Below are 19,771 nucleotides of genomic sequence, written 5' to 3' on the forward strand. Positions count from 1 at the left end.
GTTTGGGGAATACTAAATACATTAATAAAAGGCAATTTGCTACAAATAATTCATATCCAACCTATTTTATAGTTAAAAATAAAGATAAGCTTTTACACTACATTGACAGAGCCCAAAGCGCTTTACACTGCAGTATCACATTAACCCATTCACACACATTCACACACCAGTGGAGGCGGCTGCCATGCAAGACGCTCAGTCTGTCCACTGGGGGCAATTTGGGGTGCAGTGTCTTGCCCAAGGACGCTTCAACATGCAGACAGGGGGAGACAGGAATCGAACTAACAACCTCCGGATTGTGAGACGACTGTGCTCCGCACACCCAAAAGTGCATAGCATCTCCAAACCCCTTACTCATATATGTAATCTATCATTCCAAACTGGAGTATTTCCAAATAGAATGAAAATCGCGAAAGTAATACCATTGTACAAGATTGGAAACAAGCACATCTTCAGTAACTACAGACCGGTCTCTCTGCTCCCCCAGTTTTCAAAAATCTGACAAAAACTATTTGATAGTAGGCTAGAAAAATTTATTGCCAAACATCATCTACTTAATGTGTTATATGGAAATATGTATATGAATAATGTGTGTGTTTATACACGTGTATACATGTAGATACATGTATTCAAAAATTAATTTTAATATTTTAATTTTGTATATAAATTAGTGGTGATGGCAGTGTTACATTTTTTGTCTAGTACTTTTATGTAGTGGACAATACTTGTTGAAATACTTATCATACATATTGCATTGTCAGAAGAAAAAAAGGGGTGGGTTTAAATAAGCTTGTCTTTTGTCCACTCCCTTTCGAGCTGGAGCTGATCTATTCTTCGTTGTTTTTGTTTTTCCTTTTCTTTTGCTGTTGCTGTTTTTAGTTTCCTGGAAGTTGAAGTTGTTTGTTTGTTTGTTTTTTTGGTTCTTTTTTATTTTGTCTGTTTTTTTTATTTATTTTGGTGTCTGGCTCGAAATAAAAAAATCAATCAATCAATCAATCAATCAAAACATTTTGGGTTTTGCACCATTTACCTGTTGTGGCCAGAGCGTTCGAGTCCTCTGGCTCATTGTCAACCCACTGGATCCTGATCCAATCTTCAGGTTTCCATTCAGTTCTGGGACTCTTGGTTAAATTCCCAGCCTTGGTCCTGTTCTCTGGTCCTGATCAAGTTCTTGGGCCCAGGTCCTGCTGTTGTTCTCAGGCTGCATTTAAGTTGTTAAGTCCTGGTCCTGTTTTGAGGCCCTGGTGGTTCTGAGGTCCTGGTCCAGTTCTCAGGTTTGAATCCATTTCTCTGTGGTTTCTTCAAAGCTGGGTCGTTAGTCAGGAGTGTGTACTTTGTGCATGGGGATCTGCAGGGGGTGACAGATTGGACCTTGCAGACTTTGCCTTCAAAGTGTTTGTAGCCCCGCTCGACACCCCCCCACCCCCCAACCCCGCCACCCCCGAACAGCTGACAGCAGAAAAAGGCCAGCTTCTATTTATAGCAGAGTCCCTCAGAGTCTCGCAGCTGATCTGATTCAGCCCCTCAGTCTGTTGGAACTCCTCTGAACCGCCTGCTCCGTCATGCCCGGCAGCCAGGCCCGGAGCCGGGCCCGCGACCGGAACAACATCCTGAACCGGCCTGAGTTCCTGTCCCTGAATCAGAACCCTCGCAGAGAATCCATGGTAGGGGAGGAGCGGGGGGGCGGCGGTGGTCCTAGGCGAGCCGGATTTAGGCCACCGAGTCAACAGGAGGACTCTGGGGGGAGGTAACAGACTCCGCCCACTCACACACTGCTCATATAGAAAGGAGTCAGGCCCTGTGCTGGTCCTAGACACTGTGCTGCTATTGGATTAGTCTCTGGGCCTGGATCAGTCTCTGGACTTGGTTCCTGTGCTGGTCCTGGATCAGTCTCTGGTCCTACATCAGTCTCCGATCCAGGACCAGTCTCTGATCTCGTATCAGTGTGTGGCACAGAGTCCTATGCTGGTCCTGGATTAGCCTCTGAAACCAGTTCCTGTGCTGGTTCTGATCAATTTCTGGTCTGAGATCAGTCTCTGGTCCTGGACCCTGTGCTGCTCTTGGATTAGTGTCTGGTCCTGGACCCTGCTGCTTTTGGAATCAGCCTGTGGTGCTGGATCAGTTTCTGGTCTCGCTCTGTCCCTCTCAAGACCCCCAAGGTTCATCCTCTGAGGACTCCTGCATTGATCCACCTGCATCGAGCCGAGCAATGCTGAGCTAGTTCAGAGAATCAGTCTCTGTCCTCTCCTTTTCTCCTTTTCTGTCCCCTCACCCCAACCAGAAGAGCAGAAAGCAGTGGTGGGCCGTCAGGGCCTGCAAAGCCTTCTCTGCTGGCCTAAAAATTATCTGAATTACAGACTGATGTAAATTATATTTTGTCCATAAATAATTAATAAATGATTCCAAACGGTATGTTCCAGTTCCTTTCATAGTTCTCCCGTGGTTGCGCTGCTTCCAGACATGTTTTTTTTTCATATTAAATCATTTAACCAATCAGATTTCAGGCATCATCTGTTGCTAGGGTCAAAGAAATCTGCCCGAGGCCTTCGCTATCCGTTCCCGATGGCGCAGTGAAGTAGAGTGAAGCGTCAAACAGACAGCTGCTTCAACCAATCAGATTTCGAGTTGGCGACTCAGCGCCTTCTAGCTTCTAACAACAGCAGATCCAGGCCCTCTGATTTACATTCACCAAGAGATACAGTAGGGGGCGCTATGCACCTAAGTTGTTGGTCGCCTACCTCAATTATTCCAAAGAAGAAGAAGAAGAAGACCTGAAGAGAAATAAAACTTACTCCAGAAATCCCACAGGGCAGCTGGACTTTCAGTCCTGGCTTTATGGAACTGAAACGCACGGATAATCTATATGACAGAGCAGTTGAACTCTTTTTGAGGAAGGAAAGGAGGATGGATTTTGTTTTCAAATAATCGGGATTTTGGTGAGTAAAATGTTCCTCTTTTCCGAAACAATATTGCTGTTTTATTAAGTTGTTGATGCTCATTGTATGTGCACAGATGTAGTAGGAGACTTGTGCACTTCAGCAAAGGCATTTATTCTGGCTGCACAAGTATCTATCTGCTGTGCAGCAACTCTTTATGTGCATATCTGCATAATAAGATTTTTTTTGTTGGCCAAATAGCTATTGAGTGGTGGATTGGTTGAGGCGTATCTGTTCTGAAGGCCTTAATGTGAAATGCACGGTCCGCCACTGGCAGAAAGCCACCACCTCTGAGCCTGGTTTTGCAGGTTTTTTCTCCTCTGAGCCTGGTTCTGTAAGTTTCTTCAATTCAGTTCCATTCAATTCAATTCAATTCAATTCAATTCAATTCAATTCAATTCAATTCAATTCAGCTTTATTTATGAAGTGCCAATTGCAACATAGTCATTTCTAGACACTTTTACAGAGCAACCCCAACAGGTCATTTCTTTTTGAAGGGAGTTTTTTTTTCCTTTCTTCAGTCAATGATGCTTGCACATGTAGAACTGTTTTTTTCTCTGTGAAAGCTGCTGAGAAATGACTGTTGTAATTGCAACACTATAAATAAAGCTGAAGTGAATTGGTCCTTGATCCTGTGCTGCTCGTGGATGAATCTCTGGTCCTGAGATTTTCAGTGTGATCACTCCTAATGTGATCACTGATCAGTTCCAGTGTGATCAATCTCAATGGGATTCTTCCAATTAGACAATTCAATTCAATTCAGTCCAGCTTTGATTTATGAAGTGCCAATTACAACATGGTGGTTTCTGGACACTTTTACAGAGAAACCCAACAGATCCACATGAGCAACCATAAGCGACTGTGGAAAGGAAAAACTCCTTTTTAACAGGAAGAAACCTTTGTAGAACCAGGCTCAGAGGAGGAGAACCCTGCAGAATCAGGCTCAGAGGAGGAGAACCCTGCAGAACCAGGCTCAGAGGAGAACCCTGCAGAACCAGGCTCAGAGGAGAACCCTGCAGAACCAGGTCAGAGGAGGAGAACCCTGCAGAACCAGAACCAGGCGGTGGTCAGAGGTGGTCTTTCTGCTGTCCTGGTTGGGGTGAGGGGACAGAAGGAGAAGGAGATAGGACAGACAGGTTCTTGTATCTACATACATTTCATATATAAACACAGAGTACATAGTCTACAAGAGAAACAATCATCAATGACATGTAGTAATAGAGTGAAATTACAGTAATACAATGAAATTACATTGAAACGAGAGAAAGGAGCAGAACTGGGAGCCGGTGTTCTGTCAGATTTTGCTGCTTTGTCAGATTTTGCTACTGTTGCATTTTTTGATAGACGTGTGTATAAATTTGTGTTACTTTTTCCCTATAGCTTTGTCCATTACAGGTTTTTATGTAATTACAATGTTACCATTAAAAAAAAAACAATTTTTTTTGCATTTTCCTTTTTTTTTTTACCAAATTTGTAGGAGAGCATATTTTGATAATACAATCCCCCTATTAAATAATGCTCCTAGTACTCAGTGCACAAATAAATCGTTAGTATTCATCCCAGTAGCCTTGTCATTAACCCCAGCTAGTTTTGATGTGTTTTATATGTACTTTACAACACAAAGTACTTACCAGTTCTTCGAGAGCTCTCCTGTCCTGCTCACGATGCTCACTTTCACAGGGGGTGAACGCCGACAGGGAGCAAATAATTATGGGCGTGGTTTTAATGACGTATAATGACGCATAGCCGCAAAGAAGCAATTTTCGATAGGTAGCAAAATCTGACAGGACACCGGTTCCATATGTTAGGAGCCCGGGGTTCAATCCAGGCTGTGTCAATGGATCAGCTGATTGATGTTCTGTCTGCGATCCCTCAATCACGGCTGTAGTCCACCTAAGAGACAGCCTCTTCGCCCAGGGTTTAGGTGTTATAGCTTTTTAGTCTCACATAGTGGAAAGAGAGAGAGAGTGGGGGGGAGATCACTTTATTTCCATTGAAGTGGACGCAGGTTCACAGATTTATACAATAAATCCACGACACATTTTCCCAGCATCACCTTACAGAACAGTTACATAATAGTTCCTGAGATACACAGAGAGTTCTTAAAGGGCAACTCCGGTTTTTTGACACCTGGACCTTATTTCTAGGTGTGTCATGCTCATATACTCACTCAGACAAACATTGTGCAGCTCGGAGTCCTTCAGAGGTTATTTAGATCCAACCGATTCAGCGGGGATCACGGCAAGGGAGCTTCAGCGCAGAACATAATCTCTGCAAAATCGCTCATTTCGGCTATATTTTTTCATCCATCGCCAGTGTTATAAAGTCAGCTCGTCTACTGTCTTCAGGTGGGTTAGCTGACCCACGTCATTTTATTAAAAAAAAAAAAACAACGAATCCCCAAATCTTATCTTGTATGAATAGACGTGGTCAATGTGGAACAAAACTTTTTTTTTCAGGCAGAACGTAACTTGTAGCGCGTGTTTCATTACTCCGACAAAGCGCGCAGTACAACAATACAGCTGGAAATGCATTTGGAAACAGGTGAAACTTAGACTTTTTTACTAAACAAAATAGTTCAGAGAAGAAAGGGTTAGCCCTTTAAGCTCGGGGCCATTTTCACCTAAAAGTTCAACTAAAGACATACCCAAAGTAAACTGAATGCTGTTCTTGAACTGTTTGGAGTACATGCATGGTTGGGGTCTCATTTGAAAGCTGACAACCTGTATTTTCACCCAGTGCAGTCAGAATTACTCTAGGTGCTACTGGCACAGATTTATTTATGTTGCAGCACACCGAATTAGGATGAATTTCATTCTCGCCTGAATTTTTTCCCTCATAAAACACCTGGAAATAAGTGTGGCAGGACTGTGAGAGCTTGAAAACACAATTTTGCTAAAGCCTGGGGTCTTACATAGTTCAGGTCAAAATATCAGAGCAGCAATACAAGAAATGAGTGTTTCACACATGTGTTTGTACTGCTATGCCCCGGCGGGGTCAATTTTGGACATCCCCTCTGCATGCCCTCTGTACAATGGTATATGTTGGGTTTTGGTCCGTTTTTACATTATTTTCACTCCAAAAACTCATAAAGTACTCAAAAAAATTACTTCAGATAGGCTTCAGTTTGGGATAAGGCACACAGATTGAGAGGAGCAGGGATAGGCAGCAGGTGCAGCCCTCAACAGATGTCTGAGAAGTCACAAAACCCCGCTAGCGGGCCAGCCAGCCATCAGCAAGCTCATTGGCTACCAGCCCTGTCAGTCAAATGTTTGATGACGTGGGTCCATCAGTCTTGGCAACGGTTGGCTGGTAAGCCATCGGAGGCAGCGATGAGTCACTTGATTGGTTGAAATATGATGAATAAGCAACGGAAACTTATTGGATATCCTCAGCGCGTGTGATAACGGTCTGGAGAAAAGTATCTAATAAAATATGGATTATTATCGGATGCGCACACGGAGAGACGCGCTGCGTGCACGCGCGGTGGCGCGTCTAATTCTGGATTATTTGCTTATTTCAAGACATGTTTTGGACAAAAGGCTATACTTTCTAGCTTTGCCTGGATGCATACGTTTGGACTGTGGCAGTTTTTGCTGGATTATCTGGATTATGGATCATCTGTGATCAGTTATGAGCCTCCAAAGGTGAGTTGTGCTGTTCACTTTATTTGCTGTTTGTTGGACAAATGTGTTTGTATTACCCGCTTTGGTAATCACATCTAAAGTGGTTTATACCGACGGATTCATGAGAATTTAAGCTTTCTAACGGTACATAGTGTGTCTGTGGAATTTGCAAAATGCGTCTGGACATTTGATAAATGCATCGGGAGAAGTTGAAGAAGTCTGAGCTTAAGGGGGCTAATTAGAGCCCCATAGAGCCAGATGAGTCGCTGTCAAGGTGCGGATCCTAACCGTCATTATTGGGGAGCTGTCTGGGACACCACTCTTTGACTCCTCATCACTCATTGATGCTCAGTGCAGGTTTTAGAATCAGTTTTTATACACAGTCCACTCAGGTTGTTACACAACTTTACTTTGAAGACAGAACAAATGTTTCTTGGACCAATGGTATGTTTTTAAATCGCTCTGTCACGTAGAGCGACAAAGATTACATCGATTGAAAATACACCCCCACTTAATAACAGGAATAGATATTTTTTACAGGCTTGCTTTGCAGGTGAGGAGACGTTTTATATATATATATATACATATATATATATATATACATACATACACATGGCTGGATAGTGTAGTGGTTAGGGACACAGACTTTGGAACAGGAGGTTGAGGGTTTGAATCCCAGCCAGGGCGTATGGTAATCCAGTTGGGCCCTTGGACAAGGCCCTTAACACATACATGTCCACACCTCAGCATGAGCGAAACCATAAGTGACAGTGACAGAGTCATACCGACTCGGATGTCGCCTGGGTAAACAAGGTCCGCGTCAGTTATTGTGGAACCAGGGCATACTGATGACAAATTGGCTACTGGAACAAGACACTCGTGAAGCAGGTCGGAGAACAGAGCGTTAATGGAATGCTACTACAGCAGTAATCCCAGCGAAAGGGGATACATGCAGAGAATGTGGGAAGTTCGAAACCCAACATCCAAGCTGACTAAGAAACAGCTACTACGTCAGTGCTCGAATATCCGCAAGAGGAACTTACTGTCACAGTTGGAGATTGATGAGGTGCAACAGGAATGGGTACCAAAACGATGCACACTGGATGTGGTCCGGCTACGGAACGGCTCCAGTCCGGACACCGCAGCTAATCCGTAGTCATTAAAATCAATGGTGTGATGCACACCGCCCGCGGTCCGGCTGCGGTCCGGCTCCGGTCCAGCTGCGGAGCTCCGGTCTCTTTCCGCAAAGATCCTATTTTTCCGCATGCCGGAGCCCTACCGCGTCAATTCAGACGGAAGCAAGTCGGCGCTGGAAGGAAACGCGATACGTGTTCCAAAATAAGTCACTTCAAAATAAAATCTGTCGTGTTTTTGCCTTAATATTCTATTTTTTTACTTCTTCCGGTAGAATACAGAACAAACAACGTCATGTAGTCATTATACGAATTAGAAGAATGAACAGTTTTGTTCTTCGTCACTGCTGAGAAGCCAAATGACACCAAAATGGCTCAAAACAGCTCCGTGACCGGAGCAGCTCCGTGTTGCCAGATTGGGCGGGTTTGTTCCAAATCAAGTGTCTTTTTGAACATGTCGGACGGGTTGATGAAATGATTATGTGTTTATGACGTGTTTTTTATCATACAAATGCGGTTTTAACGTGCATTTTCATCCAAGATGGCGGTTTGGGCTGCTTTCTATTGAGTAAAACGGGTTTCAAATTGTCTACGGGGGATAACGACAGATCTGGCAACCTCCTCCGGCTTGACTGCGGAGACACCGCAGGTGGTGTGAATCACAGTGCTGCGGTGTACCGGGCCGGAGCCGGACCGGAGCCGTTCCATAGTATAATATCTGACTATTCTATCAACTGGTCTAAGACTACAGCCATGCCTATAAACTGTGATTTACAAAGTATACCCAATGCTACAATCCAGTCTGGAAACATTAGATATTTAGGCATAAACATTTCTCCAAGGATATCAGAACTTTTAAAACTAAATTATGTTCCGTTACTGAAATCAACAGAGGATGACCTCTTACGGTGGAGACGCTTACCTATATCTCTTGTGGGGAGGGTTGCCACCATTAAAATGATGACTTTACCTAAGGTTAACTATTTATTTTCAATGATACCAACCAAACCATCGTCTGGCTGGTTCAAATCACTGGACTCATACATATCTAAATTTCTCTGGAAAAATAAACCATCACGTATCAGTTTAAAGACGCTACAACAGACTAAAGACAGAGGTGGACTAGACTTGCCTAACTTCAGTAATTACTTCATAGCCAGCAAGCTGCAATATATCTCCAAATGGCTTAAACCAAACAATTTAGATGAGCCATGGCTGGATGTAGAGCAGCATTATGTGAGGATCTAGTCATCTCTGACCTGCCATTCATCAGTCCCACCATCAAATCCCATCGGTGTTTTAAAAGTGTCAACATCAGTTCCTCTTTAATGGCTTGGTGGGACTTTCTAAAGCTAACCAAATCTTCTCTGATCCCGTGTAAACTCACACCCATCTGGAACAACCCGGACATCCTGCAAAACAAAAAGATGGTAAACTTCACTCAGTGGAGAAATAAAGGAATCAGCCAGCTTGAACATATCATTGAAAACAGCAACTTTCTATCATTCAATACTCTCATCTCACAATATGGAATCAGCAGCACAGCATTTTTAGAATATCATCAACTTAAATCTATCATAGGTAAAAAGTATACCTTTAATCAACTGCAGGGACAGCTACCTCTCGGGGTCGAAGAATTCTTAAACCTCAGTTCCCCAAAGTTGCTATCAAAGATATATAAAATATTATCAAAGGTAGAAGATGAAATCTTCCTTCCGACCTTAAAATGGGAGGCTGACTTATCTAACAACTTTGACCAAAATGCGTGGTCACAAATATGTTTAAATACTTTCAAAATGACAAAGAATTCAAATATACAACTAATACAATTCAAAATTCTGCATAGAATTCATTACAATTGAATTCATTGGTGGGGGACGGGGCGGGGTGGATGGGGGGGTAGATAGGGGGGTGGTGGGCTGTGGGGGTTAGGGGGTTGGGGAAGGTGCGTGTACGTGTATGTGTATATGTGTGGGTGTGTATGTGTGAGTATGTATGTATGTTTTTGTATGTGTGGGTATTTATGTAGGTGTATGTGAGTGTGTGGGTGTGTATCTGGATATGTATGTGTATGTGTGTGACTATGTATGTGTAAGTGCGTATGTGTGTGTGGGTATGTATCTGTGAGCATGTATGTATGTGTGTGTGGGTGTGTATCTGTAAGTATGTATATATGTCTGTACGGGTGGGTGTATATGTGTGGGCGATTGGAGCTATGTATGAGAGAGTGCGGTGTCCTGTGGGGGGTGGCCCCGGTGGGCCTGGGGGCAGTGGGCCCTGGGTCTGGGTCCTTCTGCTGCCCCCTGTCTGTCCTCACCTCCAATCCTCCTGATGCATGATGGATGTGTGCTTCTTGGGTCGGTGGCTCTCTGGCCATGGTCGCTGTCCGCCCTGGTCCTGGGGGGGGGTGGCGCTCCTGGCCCTGTCCTTCATCGGGGGGCTCCTGGGTGAAGGGGGTGCTGCGGCATCCCCAGACCCCTCTCTCCCCCCGCTCTCATGCACACACACGTGTGTGTGTGTGTGTGTGTGTGTGTGTGTGTTTGTGTTTGTGTGTGCGCGCACGTGCTTGTTAGCGTGTGCGTGAGAGTGTGTGAGTGTGTTGGAATGTGAGTGTGTGTGTGCGTCTGGTTTAGGGATGAGTGGTTGTGTGTGTGCGTGTGTGCATGTGTGTGTGTCAGTATGAGTGAGTGGGTATGAGTGTTGGGTTGGGGCGGGGGGGAGTGAGGCGGGAGAGGACAGGGGGTGGGAGGGGTGGGCCGGGCGGTGGACAGGGGGGTGGGTTCCGGGTTGGGGGGGGGGGGGGGGGGTGGGGAGGGGGGGGGTGATGCCCTGGATCTCGGGGTGCGTGGCCGGAGCGCTGGGGGGTGTACTGGCCTGGGGTGGGTAGCCGCCTGTGTGGGCCGGTTCTCCCGGGTGGGTCATGGCCCTCCGCCTGGGTGGGGGGTTGGCTCCTGGGCTCTTGAGCCTTGGGCTCTCGGCCCTGCCCGCCCCAGGCGGTCGTGGCTCCGCGGGGCCCGGGCCCCGGGGCTGCCGGGGTCCCCGGCCGGGGCTTTCCTCTGCCCCGTTTCTGGACCAGAGCGTGGGCGTCTGCCTGGGGGGGCGACTTGGATCCGGGCTCTGTGATGACCGCCGGCTGTCTGGGCTCTGAGGGCCTCTCTGGCCTGCTTCTGGCCTTCTCAGAGGTCAGAGGTCATATATGCATGATCACTATCACCATCACTGTCACCATCATATTCACATGATCACGTTGATCTTTAATCAGTCTTCACATACTGGGTTACCTTGTCTTCTTGTGGTGGTAGACTAATGGTGATGTGTAGTAGACCTCTCTTGATGCACACCCCTAGTTTACTACTAGTTACGACTAGCTACATTAAAAAAAAACAAAAAAGAAAAAAGAAAAGGGTTTGTGGTGTCCTTGCATTTCCTTCCTCCCCACACCTTTTATTTTTGTGGCCTGGTCTGTTCACTAATATGGTTCGAAAAAAAAAAATGTATGTATGGTTCTGTAATTTTCTGTTTTGGTTGTCGGCTCTGTTTTGGTGTTGTCTAGATTGGGGGTTTGGGATTGTTCTTGGTTCCCCCCGTTCCCCCTCTCTTTATCTTTCTCTCTTTCTGTCTCTCGCTCTCTGAGCGTCTCCGTCCCGGTCCTGTCCGGCAGCCATGCCGGATGCCAGCTTTAAATAAAGGCAGCAGCAGGAGGAGACTCAGTCTCGTCCTGCTGCTGACATTAAAATCTGTTCGGATAGTAAAAGGCTACAATCATACAATATTGCACGCCCCAGCTGCCAAACAGGACAAGGGAAAAAAATAAAAAATTGTCTACGGGGATAACGACAGATCTGGCAACCTCCTCCGGCTTGACTGCGGAGACACCGCAGGCGGTGTGAATCACAGTGCTGCGGTGTACCGGGCCAGAGCCGGACTGGTGCCGTTCCGTAGCCGGACCGCATCCAGTGTGCATGAGAGGTCAGCACCTCACCCACGGTACAAGATGCTACATCAAGGGGGAGCCAGAACGACAGGTCATACGAAATTGGGTACCAAGCCCCAATAACAGAGCTGAACACGAGAGCAGCTGACCTGAGAGAGAAGATCATGATGTCCTGGGGGAAATCAACACCCTCCTGGCTGCCAAGGCTAAGTAATGATAAAGTACCATCGGAATCTCTACTGGAAGATGTGAACACAGCACTGCTAACAATCCCTACCAGCACCACCACTGAGACCAATCAGCTGATATATGCAACAGCAACAGTCATCCTAGAGATGCTTGGCTACAAGATGAACAGCATGAGTAGCTGGAGTGACCTCAAACCTCCATAGAGGCAAAGGCAGAGGCTAGAGGCAAAAATCATGGCAACACGGAGAGAAGTCAGCTTCCTCGCAGAACTAAGCAGAGGGGTGAATCTCAAGAAAGAACTGCCCAAGAAATACAGAAAGCTGTCAATAACTGAGGCACTGGAGACTGCTAAGCAAAGACTCACAGCCCTAGCTACCCGCCTAAAGAGATACACGAGAGACGTAGAGAAGTGTTCTCCAACAATCCAGCTAAGGTCTACTCTCAGTGGCAGGGTAGTAAGACAACAGCAGACCCACCCAGGGCTGAGACTGAGGCATACTGGAAGAGTATCTGGGAGAAAGATGTGTCACACAACACCAATGCCCAATGGCTGGCAGGCTTGCAGGCAGAGCACAGCAACCTCCCAGAACAAGACCCAGTAGTAATTACAACAGCAGATGTACAGGCAAGAGTGGCCAAAATGAAGAGCTGGACAGCTCCAAGGCCCGACAAGATTCACACCTACTGACTTAAGAAGCTAACTGCACTCCGTGAACGCCTTGCAGCACAAATGAACCAGCTGCTAATATCAGGGACCCACCAAGAGTGGCTAACCCAAGGTCGGACAGTCCTCATCATGGACACCCAGAAGGGAACAACACCATCAAACTACCGGCTTATAACCTGCCTCAGCACCACATGGAAACTCCTATCAGGCATCATAGCGGCCAAGATAAGTAGGCACAAGGATTAGTACATGAGTAAAGCACAAAAAGGGATTGGCAATAACACCAGGGGGGCCAAACACCAGCTACTGGTTGACAGGGCAATTGCCCAAGACTGCAAGGCCCGCAGCACCAACCTGTGCTCTGCCTGAATTGATTACAAGAAAGCCTCTGACTCAATGCCACACACGTGGATACTGGAGTGCTTGAAACTGTACAACATCAACAGGACTCTAAGGAGCTTCTTTCAGAACTCAATGGGGCTGTGGAAGACAAGTCTACAGGCCAACTCAAAGCACAGGTGAGCATCAAATGCGGCATATATCAAGGTGATGCCCTGTCCCCCCTGCTGTTCTGATAGGCCTGAACCCCCTCAGCAAGATCATTACCAAGAGTGGCTTTGGATACCGGTTCAAGAGCGGAACAACTGTCAGCCACCTCCTCTACATGGATGACATCAAACTGTATGCCAAGAATGAGTGAGACATCGACTCCCTGATTCACCTCACCAGGATACACAGCAATGACATCGGGATGTCATTCAGACTGGATAAATGTGGACGAACAGTATCTAGAAGAGGGAAGGTGATCACAACTGAAAGAGTTGAATTGCCTGAAGGGAACATAACAGATGTGTAGGACAGCTACAAGTACCTGGGGATCCCACAGGTAAATGGTAACCATGAGGAGGCAGCTGGAAAGTCAGTCACAGCCAAATACCTACAGAGAGTAAGACAGGTCCTGAAGAGCCAGCTGAATGGCAAAAATAAGATCCAGGCCATAAACACCTACGCCCTACCAGTAATCAGATACCCTGCTGGCATAATATCCTGGCCACTGGAAGAAATGCAAGCCACTGATATCAAGACAAGAAAGTTCCTTACAATGCACGGAGGGTTCCACCCTAAGTCCAGCATACTGAGGCTATACACCAAGAGAAAGGAGGGAGGCCGAGGACTAGTGAGTGTCAGAGCCACTATCCAGGAGGAAACCAAGAGCCTCCATGAGTATACCAAGAAGATGGCCCCCGGTGATGATCTGCTAAGTGAATGCCTCAGACACCAAAAGCCCAGTAAGGAGGAGCCAGAGGAGCTATCATGGACAGACAAAGCCCTGCATGGCATGGACCACTGACACATTGAAGAAGTGGCTGACTTTGGAAAAACATACCAGTGGCTGGAAAAGGCTGGACTGAAGGACAGCACAGAGGCACTAATCATGGCTGCACAAGAACAGGCCCTGAACACAAGATCAGTAGAGGCCGGGATCTACCACACCACACAAGACCCCAGGTGCAGACTGTGCCAAGAAGCCCCAGAGACAATACAGACCATCACAGCAGGGGGTCAGATGCTGGCAGGCAAGGCAGACATGGAACGGCACAACCAGGTAGCGGGCATCGTGTACAGGAACATATGTACCCAGTATGGACTGGAGGTCCCAGGGTCAACCTGGGAGACTCCTCCAAAGGTGGTCCAGAACAATCCAGCCAAGATCCTGTGGGACCTCCAGATCCAGACTGACCAGCAGGTGATGGCCAATCAACCTGACACAGTGGTGGTGGATAAACAGCAGGAGGCAGCTGTGGTGATAGATGTAGCAATCCCAAGTGATGGAACATCAGGAAAAAGGAGCAGAGAAGCTGGAGAAGTACCAAGGACTGAGGGAAGAGAGAGAGAGTGTGGGGCGTGAAGACAACAGTGATACCAGTAGTGATCGGGACACTGGGAGCAGGAACCCCCAAGCTGGGAGGATGGCTCCAGCAGAGACCAGGAACAACATCTGAGAGCTCTGTTCAGAAGAGCACAATCCTAGGACCAGCTAAGATCCTGCAGAACCCTCCAGCTCCCAGGCCTCTGGTAGACCCTGCAGAACCCTCCAGCTCCCAGGCCTCTAGTAGAGGACCCGAGCTTGAAGGAGACAGACACAATACCGCCGGGGTGGCGAGAACACAATTTATATATATATATATATATATATATATATATATATATATATATATATATATATATATATGTGTGTGTATGTATCTTTGAATAAATTCCCCCCTACCACTCTATTGAAATTTTGTCCGCACAGGCGAGGGCGGGGCCTGTTTAAAAGAATCCCCCCCAGCCTCGCGGAAGCTGCAGGGGCATACTTTGCAGCATTTCAGCTCAATAAATTCAGATAATATTTGACCGGGAAATCAAACGCTTGTCTGGTAAATTGAAAACCTGCCGGTCACGTTGTCTGATGCCAGTTTTTTTATAGCGGAAACCCTACCTCAAGGTTCCAGGACTCTGGTATATTCTGTAAATAATATCCAGAGTTATTACAATTTTGTTATCTACTTTTCATTTATGGTTTATTTTTGTCATTTTATTTTTTTCGTTTTTGCTTTTATAAGCACTTTTCTTTCTTATTTTGTGAGGGGAATTGGGATTGAGCGCTAGAACACTGAGGAAAAGTTTGCTTTGTTGTATATGATAGTGATTTTTGGAATTTAATGTAACTTATAAAGGGACATTAATAAATATATAGAAATAAATACACTAGTGGAGCAGCATGACATGATAACTAAATTATTTTCGCAACTCTATTTGAAAGTGGAATTTTCTGAAAAAGAAAATGAAAAATGGTGCATTTCCACTTGAAACACTGTTGTGACAAAAAAAAAAAGGATTCTGTCTCTCTCTCTCTTTGTCCCCCCTAACCCCCCCCACCACCTCCCTCCAGGTGGTCCAGAGACACCTCTAATTCGGGTCCTGGGTCTGGTCTTGCGGGAGAAGCCCCCCGCTGGCCGGAGCAGGACTGCATGCAGCTCAACCCATCATTTGGCGGCATTGCTGTCAGCTCTCTGCTGGCCATCGACATCAGTCTGTCCAAGCGTCTGGGAGTTTGTGTGGGGGTCCGGGGCCCCGCAGGGGCCCCAGGGCTCCGCTCCATGATCTCCCTGCTAGCCCTCACAGGACACTTCCTGCCCTGGATCACCGGGACACTGATCTGTCTGTGGAGGAGCAGCACCATGGCTGGACAGGAAGTCCTGCTCAACCTGCTGCTGGGTGAGAAACGATTTCTGTCTCAGCCGGGTGTGGGCTTGAATCATTTGAACACGTCACTGAATCTTGTCCTCCACTGTCCTCGGCTGTCTACCATAGGCTGACAGGACAGGAGGATGGAGTTTACAGGTGCACCACCCACAGCCACAGTGGGAGAGCTGCTACTTTCTCTTGCTATTTCCTATCTAAGCAGGGCAGAAATATCCAGACTACAGAACTCACCTGTCTCTCTCCTGTCTGACTTCGCTGTCTCTCTCTTCTGTCTGTCTCACCTGTGTCTCTCCTGTCTCTCTCTTCTGTCTCTCACCTGTCTGCTTGTTTCTCCTGTCTGTCTCTTACCTGTCTGCCCGTCTCTCTCCTGTCGGTCTCTCACCTATTTTTCTGTCCCTCTCCTATCTATCCCTCTCCTGTCTGCAGCTCTGGTCTTGGACCTGATGACAGTTGCTGGGATGCAGAAGCTGGTGAAGCGTCGAGGACCATGGGACGTCCCGCCCACTTTCCTGGACTACATTGCCATGGATGTGTATTCTTTCCCAGCAGCCCATGCCAGCCGAGCCATTATGGTGTCCAAGTTCCTTCTGACGCACCTGGTGCTGGCGGTCAGTGTGTCCCCGTCCCTGGGATGTTGAGCCGAATGAGATCCGGTGTGGGTGCTGACAGTTTCTGTCCTCCAGGTTCCACTGAGGATCCTGCTCTACCTGTGGGCCTTCTTGGTGGGCGTGTCCCGTGTGCTACTGGGCAAACATCACCTGTCTGACGTCGGTTGTGGATTCGCACTCGGCTTCCTGCATTTCAGCCTAGTGGAGTCTGTCTGGTTGGATTCTGCAACCTGCCAGACCCTCATGTCTATTGGCAGCCTGTGCTGGACTCCCCTGCTTTAGAACTAGTCCCCACTGGTTCAACCTGATTGTGATGGCACAATGACTGCTACAAACTGTTCTGTTCCAGTCCACTGGTTCTCACTGGTCCTGTTGGGTTTTTCTACAGTTTCATTACCTGGTCAATTGGATTCTTAGGAATTGATTTACAGTGACATTTCTGGAATAAACCATTTAAAACCTGGTCCAAACCTGTCTTGTTTGGGTTTCCCTTGTCTAAGTATCCTGACTGGTCTGATCCGGTCTGTGTTGATCAGTTTGGACCAGTCTGAACTTGTCGAGACCACTTTGGTGAAGTACTTCCCATTTGTTGGGACTTTGTGAAACATCTCTCTTGGCCCATGCTGGGTTGTTTGCAAACTGTTCTCAGGCTGCTGGAATCTAGCCTGGACCAGTTCAGATTATCCTGACTGGGTCTGGTTGTGCTGGTAACGGTGGCCCTGGTGGAAAGATGTGGGTCTTGGGCGTGGAATGTGTTGGTCTGAGGGCAGTTTGAGGTGTTCAACTTGTGGTTTGGTGGTTTTGGAGGATCAAAGAAGTTTGGGTATCTATGGCTGCTTTCATACCAGGAAAGTCAAAGACTCGGCTCTTCTTCACCACTCCATGTCTGACCTCTGACCTCCAGACAGTTTCTAACCCTTTCTTTGTGCATCTGCTTCTTCTGACTCATGCCGTTGGTTTTGTTTATTCTGCTATTAAAATGCTTTGAGCTCCACATGACATACTCTCACTGGAGCTGTTGGACAGTCCCATGGTCCAGTTTGAAACTGGCTGATTCGAAGAGTGCACCTGAATGATCTACATCTGAGTTCAGGGGAGCATTCAAACATGCATAAATTATGGGGATTTTCCCAGAAAATCCTAATTTGGTCTATAATCTGGATTTTATGCGGCTGCCGTGAAAGGGCCCCATGAAGATTTTGTCCTCAATCAGTTTGAACTTCTTGATGACATTAAGTTTATTCAAAACACTGAATCGTTTGAAGATGACATGTTTCTATTATTTTTTTTGGGAAAAAAAAAAGATTTAAATGCTTTGATTGTGGTATTAAATAGGGGTGTAACAATACATGTATTTGTACTGAACCGTTCCGGTACGGGCCGTTCAGTTCGGTACAGGACTGTGCACGGGTGAGTTCACGGGCCAAAGTTTGTTTTTTTTTTCCCCAGCTCACGGGCCGGATGGTGCGTGTGTTTACGTTCTGCGGCTAGCATGTGCAGCTACACCTGCAGCCATGATTGCTACTGCTAGCAGCTTCATCCATGCTCCACATGTCCGCGTGGCGCATTGGTCCCTGGGACGTAAATGTCATGAATTTCTGTCCACGGACGTCCGCGCGCAGGACAGATTCTGTGACCGCGTTGCGCGTATGCGCACGTCGCGCCGGTACACGCATGCGCCAGAGCGCCACAGCAAACAAACCGCGACAGACGCGAACTTTGAAAAGTGAGTCTGAAGCGAACAGGCTGCAACTCCGTCTGAAGAAACTCAGAGAAAAGCTGGAGGACGGAGAGAGCAGACTCTGTCAGGAGGAGGAGAAGGTCTGTCACAGAAGTGAAGCAGTGTGGAACCATACCGGCTGTCGGGGGGCTCACTGGGGGGGATGCGCGTGCCTCGGAGGGAACATGTCTGCTTTAAGTGACGCTTTAGGCATAGCGTCCCCACGCTTCAATGGTGAGGACAAGTACTACATGCAGGTTGGCATTTTTATTAAAGTGAAATAGTGATGCGCAAATCATCCTTTAAAATTGGCCTAATTCTGCATATAATCCATGATTATGATCATACTAAATCAATAATAATAAATTAAATGAAATACATGGGGGAAACAGCATTTTTCCAATATTTAGGGCCCCCCCCAAAATTTCACAAATCATGTTTTCAGGGGGGCTCATGTCTCATCAAGGGGGGCTGAGACCCCCCTGGCCCCCCCATAGTTCACACCCTGAGTGAAAGTATCTAACGCTCGGGCGCCACCCCAAGATTCAGAAACAAAAAAAAAGGCTAAATAAACTCTGATACTAAATGATAACGTACTGATAATGTCTGTGCCTAATTTCCTATAAATAATCTGAAATAAAGGAGCAGATAAACAGTCTAGAGAGCCGGAGAAGCTTCTGGAGGATGCGTGGATCAGTGCGGCTGCATGGAACGTACACAGCTGAGCCCAAATGTAGCAGGAGAGAAGAGCGTTGGTGTCAGTGATGTGCCGCAAAGCGGACACAGACAGGCGGACATGGGAAGCATGGACAACAAGAACATTTAGGTTTTGCATTTTGTTCCCTACTGTATCGAAACCGAACCGAACCGTGACGTCAGAACCGAGGTACGTATCGAACCCAGATTTTTGTGTATCGTTACACCCCCAGTATTAAACTATTCAGCAAACATGTGACAGGTGTTGAAATATTTCAGATTACCTTGAAGTGTTTCCTGCTCGTAGCCTCCTTTAGTATCCTGGATTCTCCATTAGCGTTGAAGACCTGGGATCTTCTGATAGTCTCCAGATCCTCTGTAGGATCCTGGGGCCTCATTTATCAAGGTTGATACCATGCAGGGCCGGCTCTGGGCATAGCCCCGCCCCAACCCACCCCCCACCCAGGTAGTATGGGGGGTGCTCGTCTGGGCTAAGGCACCTAACAAGCCCGGGCCGGCTCTGCACAGATGTGTGCGTACTGAGTGAGTACGACCATTTTCAGGCAAAGTATGAGATTTATCAACTCTTACTAATAGATTTGTGTAATTTTAAGCACAACTCTGACAAAATCCAGCAGTAGAAAAGTGAAACTACAGATAGAAATCATGAAAAGAATCTCAGCAGGTGCAAATGCTGTGTGTCCTCTTTTACTTTACTGAAAGTTGCTCAATAAGTTCATCTTGATAGAACCAGACATTCTGTATGTTGTGTGACAGGTTCTAAAAGAAGCTGACAAGTGGTTCAAGTGTTTGGTAAATACTCAGTTTTTTCAGAACAATCAGCTCTGCTGGAGACCGAGTTTTTAAAAAGCAGCTGATTTATTTGCTGAGAGCGTGGAACGCCTTCTCAGGAGGGAAATGAGCCGATTCATTTATGGTTCTATCGGGGGGTTCCACCAGGTTCTATGGATTGGATTGAGTGACACACTCATGAAAGCTTTGCACAAATCCAA

General features: G+C 46.7%; 1 protein-coding gene across 1 annotated transcript; it reads left to right on the forward strand.

The window, feature by feature from the left end:
* The first annotated feature begins 1,562 nt into the window (after positions 1 to 1,562).
* On the forward strand, positions 1,563 to 16,662 carry plpp7a (phospholipid phosphatase 7a (inactive)). The gene is made up of 4 exons (XM_030105834.1): positions 1,563 to 1,747; positions 15,421 to 15,746; positions 16,161 to 16,342; positions 16,418 to 16,662. The coding sequence occupies exons 1-4, from the start codon at positions 1,563 to 1,565 to the stop codon at positions 16,622 to 16,624; spliced, it is 900 nt and encodes a 299-aa protein (XP_029961694.1). The 3' UTR covers positions 16,625 to 16,662.
* The last annotated feature ends 3,109 nt before the right edge of the window (positions 16,663 to 19,771 follow it).

This window comes from Salarias fasciatus, chromosome 12 (assembly GCF_902148845.1).
Source record: "Salarias fasciatus chromosome 12, fSalaFa1.1, whole genome shotgun sequence".
NCBI lineage: Eukaryota > Metazoa > Chordata > Actinopteri > Blenniiformes > Blenniidae > Salarias > Salarias fasciatus.